Consider the following 13,292-nt stretch of genomic DNA (forward strand, 5'->3'; position numbering starts at 1 on the left):
TTTTAGGGTGTCAGAGAGCACAGCCTGTGCAGAAGGGGTCAGTCTCTGGACTTGGTAGGGGTGAACAGGAACGTTTTTTAAAAAATGGAGTGCTGTTCCTTTAAATCCCCGCAAGTGAAGTTGGCTTAGGAAGAGCAGCAGCTCGAGGTCCAGCCCCTAGACAAGAGAACAGCTCCAGGCTCTCCATCCTTGGGCTTCACAGGGGACAGTGGTGCCAGCCAGCTCTGACAGGCCCCTGGCAGCATGGCAGTAAAGCTCGGGGCTGTCCTGCTGGTGTTTGGGCTCAGCCTGGTCTGGCCAGCTTCTGCTCACCGGAAGCTCCTGGTGTTTCTTTTGGACGGCTTTCGCTCAGACTACATCAGTGAGGAGGTCCTGGCATCCTTGCCTGGCTTCAGAGAGATTGTGAGCAGGGGAGTCAAAGTGGATTACTTGACTCCAGACTTCCCCAGCCTCTCCTATCCCAATTACTACACTCTAATGACAGGTGAGTACCTACCACGTCCACTTCTGGGAGGGGAGGGCACAGCTGTTCTCTGGCATCAAAGACAGGCAAGAACCTATGGTCGCAGCTAAGGCTTTCCTTTTGTCACAGTTGTGTTTTGCCACAAGCGTCCTCCCAAGGAACTGTTTCGAATTGTCTATAAACAGAAGAGATGACCATAACAATAGATGCAAGTTGGAAATTTTTTAAAGTGGTTATTGTTGCTTGTTCCAGAGATTTAAAAAAAAATAACATTGCATTTTCTAAGTTCAGGTGTAGAAGATGGACAGGGCTCCGTGAATCCACACCAAGTCCCTCTGTCCTTTTGCTGATGCCTGGATTCTTGCAGACTGACTTATCAATGGGAAAACTGTGACAGTTATGCCCAGGCAGGGAACCTTGTTTCTAGACAGCTTGGAAGGGACATTTTAGTTCATGCTCCAGTATTCTCTACTCTCTATTTTGGCCTTTTTGGGCCAGGTAACATGATACAGAGACGAATCATTTTTGTTGTGGAATTAAGATTGCCTACCATCTATGAAACGAGGGACAGGGGAATGGCAAAAAGTAAGCACAACCCCTAATGAGCAGATAGAATTCCAGCTGCTCCTCTGGGAAAAGTGAATTTGGCTAAAGATGACCTCCCTCTGTCTAGGATTGCCAGAATGCCAAAGGTGATTCCAGAAAACTGAGCCTCCGCGTGATAAATCCTACAGCCTCTTCCTGCTCCTGCAGCTGGGTTCCCAGCTTCTGTTTTGCTCATCTAACTTTGCAAAACCAGCAAGAGGTGTCCAGAAAGTTTGGGGTTTTCTTTTGCCAACCAGCTATCCAGGGAGGCTAAGCATGCAGTCATGGCGGGACTTCACTACCTGCCCTGAACTCAGGAAGAACTTTGAAATGACATTGCCAAACAAGACCTGAGAACTGATATCTCATTAGATAGCTTTACAAAACTCCAAAGCCAAAGGAGTCTGAACACATGGTACTGGTGTCTTTAGCTGTGCATTCCGGCTATTGGAGTAACTCAGTAAAGGGTGGTAACAGGAAGGGGCTGAGCACCCTGGGATTTCTGTCTTGCCCCAGGTGTACACAAACTCACCTTGAGCTGACTCCACAAATTAAAGGGAATAGATACTTTGGAAAAACTAGAAATGGAGATATGCGGGAGAAAAAAATTAGGCTGCCGCACACAAGCAAGGACTTTGTTTGTCCCCCCCCCTTACAGACAAACCAGTCTCTAAGATAAACAGTTAACAAAAGCTTCTCTGACCTTCCCTCGGCCTGCTTGCCCGTGGTCGTTCGCTCGCTGGAAGCAGTCTGCAGGCTTCTGGGCTACACATAGATGTTATTGTATGCCCCAGGCCGATTCTGCAGGGGGGCTTCACACACACTGGCCACCCCCTCTCCACTTGTCTTTCAGCGCCTGCTGGGAGACACAATTCATAAGCTGCCACGTGCAGCTTTTTTTCAATTGCAGTGCAGAATGAACAAAATCCAGTTTATCAAGTCTGACTCTAGCCCGTCAAAAGGGCCTATTGCAAGCCCACACAGACATGCAGCCAGTGATGTGGCTGGACTTTGTTTTCCAGAGCCACATGCCCGACATGGCACAAGGATGAATTTTCATGAAGCTTCTGTCAAGCAAACACACACCTTCTTTCCACGCTCTGGATCTCTAGGGGATATGGGCTAAGTGATCCCATGCATGTGCTACAACCTCAGGCTCTGTGTCCCAGTATTCTCAAGAGAGAACGCTATCCCACGGGGAGAGACTATCGCTCCAAGCACACAAAGATCTCACCCTAATTTTGCCACTAAGGCTAGTCAGAGGAAGAGGCCACACATACCTTCTGTCTATAGATTTTCAGGCAAATACATGATCTGATTGGAAAGTCTGCCCTTCTGTTTGCTTTTAGAGGCGATGCTAGATGGAGCGTGGCCAGCCAGACCCGTGTTTATGCACAGACGCCTTTGGGCATGATTCATCTAACACCTGAGGAGTAAACCCGTGGTTTCGGGGAAGAATTTTCAGACCATGAAATCCACTTACATCATTCCACTGTCCTGTAGCTGACTGAAGGACGCATTTAGACGGTTTTTCCACTTGATGTTGAGAGATTCCATTTGCGCTTAAATAGAAGGAAGAATATATCCAGTGAGAATTCTATCTAAACATAGGACTTGAGCATTTTATAAGCCAACAGAATTGTGGGGTGGGTCACTTGGTACCAAAAGATAGGCTGTTTGGATTTCTCAGACTTCACAAGAGAAACTATGTTTACTCCGTTGCATGGGATATTTCTAATTTCACATAATGAGGGCTAATGGGTTATTAGAAGGAAAACATGGCTGACCTTGGAGTCAGAAGAACTTACTTGGAGCCCTTCCAGGAAGGACTTTGACAATTGTCTTCTTGCCCTCAGCCTCTGTGTCCTCAGCCGTAGCATAAAATAAGATAAATTGCCAGGTCTAGACCCCTCCTGGGTAGGTGCTACTAGGTGCAGATATGGAAATGAGTGGTGTCTGGGAGTCCGAGATGTTAGGACTGCCCCCCCCCGTATATTGTTTAACTGTGGTGTGTCCCACAAGGCTTGTGTGCTGGAGGCTTGGTCCTCAATGTAGCTAGGCTGAGAAACGCTGTGGAAGCTTTCAAAGGTGAAGACTGCCAGGAAGCCCTTAGGACACTGCAGGGACATGCTCTCAGGAGAGAAATTACCGTAGGTCTCATGGAACCCATGAGTTCTCACAAGATTGACTTAGCATAGACACTTGAGCCTGGTCCTTGAATGTTCTCTGGATTTCTAACGTGAGATATGATTTATTTCTTCCATGTGTTCTCTTGCCATGATGCCAAGTGCCATCAAGACTTCAAGAAAGACCAAATCAAGGGAACTACCCAATCCGGGACTTACAGCCTCCAGGACTGTAAACCAAACAAGCTAATTTTCTTTATAAAGCTCTCAGCCTTGGACATTCCACGATAGCAACAAAAGCCAGATCAATACAGCCTTCTAGAGAGGCTTTCATATAGACATTAACAAATGGCTGAGACTCCCTAGGGACAGAATTTTTGAGAACAGTCAATGGAATATAAATAAACGAACTTATTTTTAAGAAACTTTAGGGGTTCTCCTGCCCCATCTATCAGGAAGAAGCCACTGTGTGGATCATCACCCCCACCAAGGCGTTTCCCACAGGACATTTGTAAACAAAATTCTGATAGTGATTAAGATCAATCAATTGATTGCTATAATCACAGTCTTAAAACAAGGGTTTTCACCAAGGAGGTTTACACTGCGCTTGAGGAAAAGAGCCGCTCAGAGACTAGATACCTACTACTATTGTAAAATATACCAGGATGTGTTGTGAGCTTGAAGGCTTTAATACAAGGAGGCAGAGGCAGGTGGATCTCTATGAGTTCGAAACAGAGTGAGTTCCAAGACAGCCAGGGCTACACAGAGAAACCACATCTCAAAAAGGGGGGGAGGGGAGAAGGAGGGGAGAAAGGAAGAATGAGGAGGGGGAGAATTAGGGGAAGAGGAGACAATGAGGAAGAAGAAGAGACACCTGGTGTATGGCGTGTATAGAGAAAAGGCAAGGTTATGACAAAGTTGAGGAGAAACCAAGTCTGGTGTCTCTTTATGCGCGAACGGCTAGCTCCCAAACTGTGAATGAGTTCCTACTGTTTAAGGCACTCAGCCTGAGGTATTTTGCTATGGTATTCTATTTAGGTGTGAGCTTGTGGAGTGGGGGGGAGGAACTGGACTGATTCAGACAGAAAGAATCCAGAAGTAGTTTCCTAACCTGCTGTAAGGGACAGAGTGGAGAATTTCCTTCTAATCATAGGTGCACGAAGACATGTTTTTGTTGGGACTGAGCCATGTGGCCCAGGTTAGCTCTGAGCTCCTGATCTTCTTGCCTCAACCCCCTTCCTTGCTATTGGAATCACAGATGTGTACCTCTCTGCCTGGCTATGAGAAAGCGGAGAAGCTTAGATCTGAACGAGAGAACAGGCAGAAGTATGGCTTCCATTGCTGTATCTGCCTTTTTCCTTAATCTTTCTGAAGTTCAGTGTGCGTGGATCAAGTTAATATTAGTTAAAATGCAGACACAGTGTATACGTGGCTAGAGCACATTCTGTTTAAGTTTGTTTTTCTGGGGAGCTTTCTGGAGAATGAGAGTTTATTTGGCAGGCAATTTCACATTTGACTTGGTAATTTCCCATAGAATTAATATTGGAAAGGAGAGTGATCTGTTCAGTCCAGGTCATGGGTCAGAGAAAATGCTATTCAGAGTGACATAACATTGCTTCACTAAGGCCAATGGAACACTTGTTTGTAAGTTTTTGAAACTCCTGGCTAAGAAGTTGAAGTGTCCCAGACATCCCTCTCAGTAACTGGTAAGCCAGTCTAGAAGCCAATCTAGAATTTTAGCTTCATTTAAAAACCTCTGCCAGGATGTGAAAATGTGCTTGACATGATCATCTCTGCCCTGAAAAGCAGCACATAAGAAGCCAGGGAGGGGTGGGGCTGAGTGGTGTCTCTGAGGACCTCAGAATCTTAGCAGGAGAGCCCGAGTCATGGAGCTTTCTAAGTCCTTTGTGGGAACGAAAGCAAAAACCAGGTGAACTGCCCCAATTAGTCTCTGTGCCAGTGTGCTTCCAACCACACTCCCAGAAATTGCATGCGATATAAATTATTGCCAGATATCAAGGACACGGCATTCTAGGAGTAGCGAACGGCATGACGAGACATGCTTCCCTACAATTTTAGGAAAATCCCTGATGTAGATTAAAACCAAACTTGGACCAAAGGGAATCAATGTAGGAAGTACTCAAGCAATTCCATTTTGAGAAAAGCACACATTCACAGGCTTTTGCAGAATTCAGGCCGTTGTGGGGCTAGGGCACGAGGTTCATGAACCTCTCTCTACTCACCCATAGCACCAGGGAGAACGAGACAACACCCTTGGCTCCTCTCCGCCCTAGACCTCAGCACTGACACAAGACCGTGAACCCCAGATGTTAAGCTTCTCAGATTTAAATACTTCCACTATTAATTGTTCTGTACTTGGGCACCCTTTGACTCTTGTCCCTTACTCTCACACCAACCCCCTAAACTCCTGTTTTCACTAGCACCATCCTAGAGATCCAGGCTCCGTTCTTTACTTCAAGGCTCTTACCCAGGACTAGCATTTGGCATACCTACTGCTCCCCGTTGTTGATGATTTATCTGGTGCCAGCGCATCCCCCTCTGCTTTCTCTACTTCCTCTTTGTTCACCCCTTCTCCTGGCTCTTCCTCATCTTCCTGATCTTTCTCTCTCACAGCCCAAGTGTGCTGCGCTTTCAGGGCACATTCCCAGCCTGTGTTTCTTCCACCTCCGTTGCCAGTGCCCAGTGGAAACCACCTCCGTGGTTGCCTAGAACCGCTACCCTCTTCTGGCTCTTCTGCCTCCTGTGACCTATAGTCACATGAGAGAACCAGAGAGTCTTTGGGAAACATCCATCTGTCTGTGTCACTTTTCAGTCAAGACTTTCAGGAGATTCCATGGTCACTCCAAGTAAAAGCCCTTACAGAAGTGGTCCCAGCCTGCTCCTGTTTTACCTTCCCTAGGCTGGTTCATATTTGTCGTTTCGGTACCCTGCTAAACCAGGTGTATTCTCGTGTCAGGATCCATTGAACTGCCTACTTCTTCCTGCACTCACAAAGTTCCAAGACTATTCCTCTGCCTTTTCTGACTTCTTCTTCAAAGCCCTGGTAGCAGATGCATCTTTCCCAGCCATCTGAAGTAGAATAACTGACCCCTCCTCCATCACTCTCGATCCTTAGTCTTCCATTCCACCAGAGCACCAATGTACTTATTTCTATCTTCCCAAATAAAATTTGCTACAGTGAAGAAGCACTATCCCAGGGACTCAGACATTCAGAACCCCAGAGTCCATGTTCCTAATAAGGAGAAAAAGCTAAACTCATGATCATATGAAAGCAATCGAGAGCTGTGTAGGTGCACGTTCATGTCTAGCTATAGATCTCAAAATGTATCTTTCAGTTTTGATTGTAAGGTTGGAGGTACCAGAAGGCTAGAGGGAGAATTTCCTGGTAGAAGGGGTTGTGCCAAAGGAAGGGATCAAAGAGAATGTGATATGGGTAGGAAATTTAACCATGATGTCAGTAGTTATCACAGCCCAAAGGAGAATCTAGTTGTAGTTAAGATTTCTAAAGCCAAGAAGGGAGATGGAACAGCAAGACACAGAACAAGGCAAAGAATCTGGAACCAATGCAGAGAACTGGAAAGAAGAAGGATGGGCTTATTTTGGTATAGTCTTGGCGGTCAGATTTAGGGATACAGCTGGCTACTTCAGAAGTCTTTGGGGCTATTTTTGTATTCTTGGGATCCAATCCTCACTACTGTTGTGGCCATTCTGTGCATTCTAGGATCATGAGAAGGTCCTTAGATACTCATAAACATGAGATAGTGACTCGAGATGACCTGTAGCCACTGTGACATTCATGAGTTAAAATCTACCCTAATACCCTGGAATGTGGCCCTTAAGAGAGAAGGTTCCTGCATAGGTAATTCAGATAAATAAATTAGAACAAGCCCTAATCTAATATCATTTATGCCTATGCATAAAGAGAAGATTGGAACCCAGACAGGTCTAAGAGGAAGACCTGTGAGACCACACAGAGGAGAAAACCATCTCAAGCCTCACAGGGAAGCCTCAGAGGAATGAACCCTGTTGAACTTGGGTCTTGAACTTGAGAAACAAAGCTCTTCTGTGTAAGCTACCCCATTATGACCTTGTAAATGAACCACATAAGACTGACACTTGGTTGTCTCTGGAAGAATTATGGGGTTTCAGATAGGCTATATCCATTCCCCATCCTACTTTGCGAGAGTTTCTGGAAATTTCTGCCCAGGAATTAAGACACTGGTAGTTTTTTAAGTTTCCCAGGACTTCCATAAAACGATTCTGAATAAGGCAGCTTACATCAGCGGGTGTTTATTCTCTCACAGCCTTTGTGGCCAGGAGTCTAAAATTAAAGTGGCGGCAAGGCTATTCTCTCTCTGAAGGTCTAGGGTAAATTTGGCACAGGCCTTTCTCTTAGCTTCTATTATTGCCAATCATTCTCGGTGTTGTTTGGTCCTAAGAGCTTTGACTCTGCTGTCGCATGACATTCTCCCTGTTTGTGCCTGCCTCTCTTTTCTTCTTATATGGGCTCCATCCTTGTGGAACTGGAAACTCCTCTGATGATATCACAATAACTTTGCAAAGTTTAAAAGGCTGTGATGCTCTGGTTGTCCTCTCGGGATTATTTAGAATCATCTGGGAAGAGAATCTCAGTGAGATATCATCTATATTGAGTTGACCTGTGGGCATGTCTATGGGAGGTTGAGGTTGTCTTGATTCCTAACACCAGCCGAGGTGGGAAGACCCAGCCTACTGTGGGCGACATCACTCCCTAGGCAGTAGATCTTGGGCTGTACAAGAGAAGAAAAATTGACCTGAGTATAAGCAAGCAAGCAAGCATGTGCACACTAATTTTTCTCACCTCTTAAGTGAGATGTGACTTGAGCAGCTATGCGAGTCCCTATCTTGACTTCCTCACAATGATAGACGGTGACCTGGAGTTGCAAGCTGAAATTAACCCTTTGTCCCCTGAGTTGCTTTTATCGGGGTGTTTTATCCCAGCAACAGAAAAGAAACTAGGACAAAGACCACATCTGTAGGGACTGGGGACTAGAACATGTGCTTTCGAAGGATACCTGTAATACTTGCTATAGTGGCAAGAGTGAAGGATTTGCTACAAAAATGCAATTTGTCTTTGTTACTGTTCTATCCCTATGAAGAGAAACCATGAAAAAGGCAACTCTTATTTATTTTTTTTAAAAAAAATATTTAATTGGTGACTTACTTCTAGTTTTAGAGGGTTACCCCGTTATTGTCGTGTCAGGGAGCATGACATCATGGAAGCCAGCATGGTGCTGGAAAGTAACCGAGAGCTTTACATTCTGGCCACAGGCAGCAGGAAGAGAGAGACAGAGACAGAGACAGAGAGAGTCTGGACCTGGCATGGACTTTTGAGACCTCAAAGCCCTTTCCCAGTGATGCACCTTCTCCAACAAGTCCACACATTTTAATCCTTTCCAAACAGTTCACCAACCGGGGAATAAGCAAGAAAATATATGAGCCTAGGCAGCCATTCTCATTCAGACCTCCACACAATTTAATCTGATTTGCCCTATTTTGACTTTTAGAATTTGCTCAGCCTTGGGTTTTAATGTCTCTTGTTCTTTTGCTTGCTTCATTAGCAGTAGGATGGACAAAGTAAAAATCAGCCAATAAGTTTACTGTGAAGACAGAATGAGAGAGAGAGAGAGGAGAGTTAAATTACCATGGTGACAGCTGTACACATTTACAACCTATCAGTAAGGTCAATCTAAGTTACGTTTCAGTAACAAGCAAATCCAAACAGTACCAGAGACACGATTCATTATTTTTCAGTCACGAACAGAACTTACGGAATTAACTCTGCTTCAGCTTTCCTATGCATTGGGAGCGGTACAACCGACACTGAATAAAATTGTCTTCTAGAAGAGACAAGATGCTTGCATGAAAGAGAAAATAGTGGAATAATGCAGTGTGTTCAAAATTTCTGCTCAGAGGTGGCACAGATTACAGAGGCTCACATTTCAATGACTGACATAAATCACAATGCCAAGCTTGATGCCAATAGTGAGCTACACAATCCTCCCATAAGGAGGGCCAGGGATTGTTTTTAACTTTGATGCCATGTGCCACAAATACATTGAAAATTATATAGCTACAGTGAGAAACTTGTAGAGCTTATTGCATTTAACAAGCTTAGATGAGAAGGGGATTTCAAAGACACCTAGCATGTTGAAGATTGATTTCTGAGTGAAATAATGAAAGAACAGGCTCTTCAGTTACTGTCCTATTGTTGTGAAGAGACACCTCAACCAAGACAACTCTTATAAGAGAAAAGCATTTCATTGGTGACTTCCTTACAGTTTTAGAGGGTTAAATCATCATGGTGGGGAGCCGTCAGTCATGTACTGGAGAGCTTTACATCCCAATCCATAGGCAGTGGGAAGGGAGGAGGAAGGGAAAGAGGGAAGAAGGAGGAAAGGAGGGGCAGGGAGGGGCAGGGAGGGACTGACCGACTGATTGGCAATTACTCATCCTATCCTAGTTCTACTGACTGGGCACCTAGCATTTAAACACTCGAGTCTATGGGGACTATTCTCACTGAAACCACCACAGACCAAAACAAGAAATATCCTAAAGCTGAAAACAGAATAACTCAATTGAACAGTGTGCAGACAGGCGCCTGGACCTGGGAAGAAGTGGGTGTCCTTGGGAGCTACAGGGATCTTGACCATTTTCATAGAGAAGCCAGGTGTAGGATTAAATATTACAAGATAAGCCAAAAGGCTTTTAAGTAGGAAATTAAATTTAAGTTAGATAATTAAAGAAAAAAAAAACGCCAATAAAGAGTTGGGCGAAATGAGGGCCATGACTTAGACCAAAAGAAGCAAATCTAAAGAAGGCAAGAAGAGAGGTTAAACACACCTGGCGTTTAGGTGTGGACCAGCAGGATACAGAGAGAGGAATTTGTAAATTTATTTTAAATTTGCATACAGCACGTGTGACTAGTGGAAGACTTAGAACCCAAAGGAGGGTAATAGAGTGAGTGAGTCCACCCCTCTCCCCCCCACAAGCCTTAAACATCCATTCTTTGCGAAGTAGACTTGAGTTGGAAGACTACCTTTGAGGAAGGGGTTACTGACCAACTGAAGGACAGGTGTGAAAGAATTAAAGGGTAGGGGGCTTGAGTAGCTTCCAAGGCCGAGACGTGTTCTCCCTACTTTCCACACATCTGAGAGAGAAGAATTCTCACAAATGTACATCCAACACCTAAGAACCTCCCCCCACCCCCCTGTCCAGAGTAAAACCACAGTCTCTGTAACGAGCCCCGGGGAAGCCTCTGGAAGCACACTGGGTAACCAAAGTGTGGAGCAACAGAAGCCTTAAAGAGCTCTCGCCAACTCATGCCTTGAAGAGGAAAAAGCATGTTCGACGTGTTTACAAGAAATAATGTCTCCTGGCGCATCGTTATTTAAGCTCCCATCAATGACCTCTCCATACTGAAGTGCCACTTCTCAAAAAGCATATTTCTCTTGGCCTCCACGGAGCCAAGAGGGAGCTCTTGCTGTAAACCCGCTCCCTGCAGGAGGGAGTGGTGGGGTGGGGAGTGAAGCCTTAAAATGTGATGAAAGATTTTGAATACAGTAACAGCAGGCCTATTTAACCCCCCAGAAGATTGCTCCAAATGGAGCCCTTGTGGTCTACAAACCATGGCCCTGGTCTTGCTTGCTCTTGCTCAATTTTGATTGATTGGGACCACATGCCTTTTCCTAGGGCTTTTGGGAGTTTAGTTAGACTGTTCTGTTCTCAGGACCCACTTCATCCTGAAATTCTGTGCCCCAAAAATGGGTAAAGCAGACTTGAAATTAATTGGGGGAGGGGGGCACCTGACTCAGCAAGTTAACGTTTCTTTCACCTACCCGTGTTTCTTGTTTTAGAGTCTCCTTGGGTGAATAGGGCCATTGTCTCCACAGTCTCAATGGGCAGGAAGCTGGGGCAGGGCTGAGGCTCAGGTCTCGTGGGTACTATTTGACTCTTGCTGGACACTTTTCTTAATTGTAATCAACACATATCTTCAGCCCTTTTGAAAACAAGGAGAGAAGTTCCAATGGTCAGGTCTTGGAGTGATTTGTCAGTAAACATTGAGAAAAAGAGCAGCACATGCTTGAATTACAAATGGACTTGTGGTTTGGAATCCTTTGGATATCTTGGTCCGAAAAGAAAAAACTCCCCATTGGGTGTCTTTGAGAGGAAGTGCCTCTGGTGTCTTTGGAAGGATCAGTAGTCATGAGAATGTATACAAGCAAGAATATACACAATCTATGTGCCTTGGGTTGTAAATGGGCTGGACCAGATGTACTCACCAGTCACCTTCAGCCATGAGTAGCCTTGAACACTCAACACAGCATGCCTGGTTAGAGTGACCCCTATGGGGCAAGTCGGTAGACCAGAGAGGGTTCAGGAATAGGAGTTTGAAGCCAAGTCTCTTTTTCCGATCTTGCCACAGTTAGCTGGGATTTGGATAAGCCACTCTCTCTCGCTAGTCCTGCATCTGAAGGAATTGTCAGCTATGCTTTAGTGACTGCCAGGTGTGTGCCAAAGGTGTTGTGGATGTCAGAAGTCTAGTGGCGAAGCTCCCCGAAGAGTCTTAAGAGTTACAGAGTGAGCCTGGGGAGTGGGTGTGCTGGCTAGTCTTAGGTCAACTCTACACTGCCTGGAGTCCTTTGGGAAGAAGAAATCTCAACTGAGAAAATACCTATACAGATTAGCCTGTGTACAAGCCTGTAGGGCATTTTCTTGATTAATGACTGAAGTGGATAGTCCCACCCCAAGCAGGTTGTCCTGGGTTCTATCGAAAACAGTCTGAGCAAACCATGTAGAGCGAAGTCAACACACATCTTTCTTCATGGCTTCTATATCAGCTCCTGCTCCCAGGTTCCTGCCCTGACTTTCCGCAATGACGTGGAACCATAAGGTGAAATAAACTCTCCTGCCCACGTTGCTTTTGGCCATGGTGTAGTTATCACTGCAATATAAATCCTAACTAAGACAGGGGGGGTGCCAATCCAGGACGTTTTGCAATATTCGTTATGATTACAACAATTTCACTTTGACCTACTTCCTGCATTCAGAGAAAGCTGTTTGCAGTATCTCTGTGGCGCTGATGGTCCACGACAAGGATTCTGGGCTGAGAAAATGAGGCAGTGGCTTGAAGTCCCTATATCTTTGGGTGTAGTGATTGAGACACCCCCCAGAGTTTGCAGAAGGGACTTCTGGGGCTTGTTCTCTTCTTCTGCACAAACCAAACAAATACACTCTCTGGCTCCATAGCATGTCTGGCTTTCTGTGAGAAAACATCTGAATGTTTAAACTTGACTTTCACAGCGGGACCTGAGAAAACATTCCGCTTTAATGCCTGAAGGCAAAAATCTCAAACAAACGTCGACGTTTTGGAGAAAACCTCAAATACTGTATTCTTCAATCACTCACCAGACACACTCCCCAGATCCCTGCCATCCCTGCCTCCCCTACCTGGGTATCCCAGACTGTTCCAGGTTCCTCCCAGAGGTAAATTTAGCATTTAGCATCCCCAAAGGTAAAATGCAGAAAGCTCTCTAAAGGGTCTGGTGTATTTGTCTTATTGAACAGAACAGATGCAGGGTCAAGATTTGGGTCCAAGAGCTGGTTAAGAGTGTGAGCCCACCAAGTGCATGTGTCTGAATTGGGGACAAGTCTGGATCTATTTTGAGATGACAAATAGAAGCACGGGGATTCCTGGCCTTTTTGCCTAACCCCCTCCTCCCCCTCCTCCATCGTTGCTGTGTTGTGCTCTTGCATGGCTAACCATCCCCCAGCTGCTGTTGCTTCTTTTCTCATTCCCAGAGCGTGCAAATTGAAATAGAGATGAGATTCAGGTAAGGAAGGAAGTGGAAGTGTCTAGAAGACCACACAGTGCTTGGTGTTCAAGTCAGGGTAAAGGCATTTCCCCCTGCAGCGTTCGTTCATCGGTTCTTTGTGGTGTGAGCTCCAGAATCCTTTGTTCCTGTTGAAATTCCTCATTCTGCCAAGAGCTCTCACATTCTCATTTCATAGCAGGTCCTGCAAGCCATGATGCCTGCTTTACCTTCCTCCTAGAGCAA

The 13,292-nt window shown here is 45.4% G+C and overlaps 1 protein-coding gene across 1 annotated transcript in view; it reads left to right on the top strand.

The window, feature by feature from the left end:
- Positions 1-205: 205 nt before the first annotated feature.
- Enpp6 (ectonucleotide pyrophosphatase/phosphodiesterase 6) overlaps positions 206-13,292 on the top strand; it is a 95,212-nt gene continuing 82,125 nt past the window's right edge. The window contains exon 1 of the mRNA XM_005362587.3: positions 206-484. Within this exon, the coding sequence (XP_005362644.1) occupies positions 244-484 (241 nt within the window). The 5' untranslated portion in view covers positions 206-243. The remainder of the gene's footprint in view (positions 485-13,292) is intronic.

Source organism: Microtus ochrogaster, linkage group LG7_11 (genome assembly GCF_000317375.1).
Source record: "Microtus ochrogaster isolate Prairie Vole_2 linkage group LG7_11, MicOch1.0, whole genome shotgun sequence".
NCBI lineage: Eukaryota > Metazoa > Chordata > Mammalia > Rodentia > Cricetidae > Microtus > Microtus ochrogaster.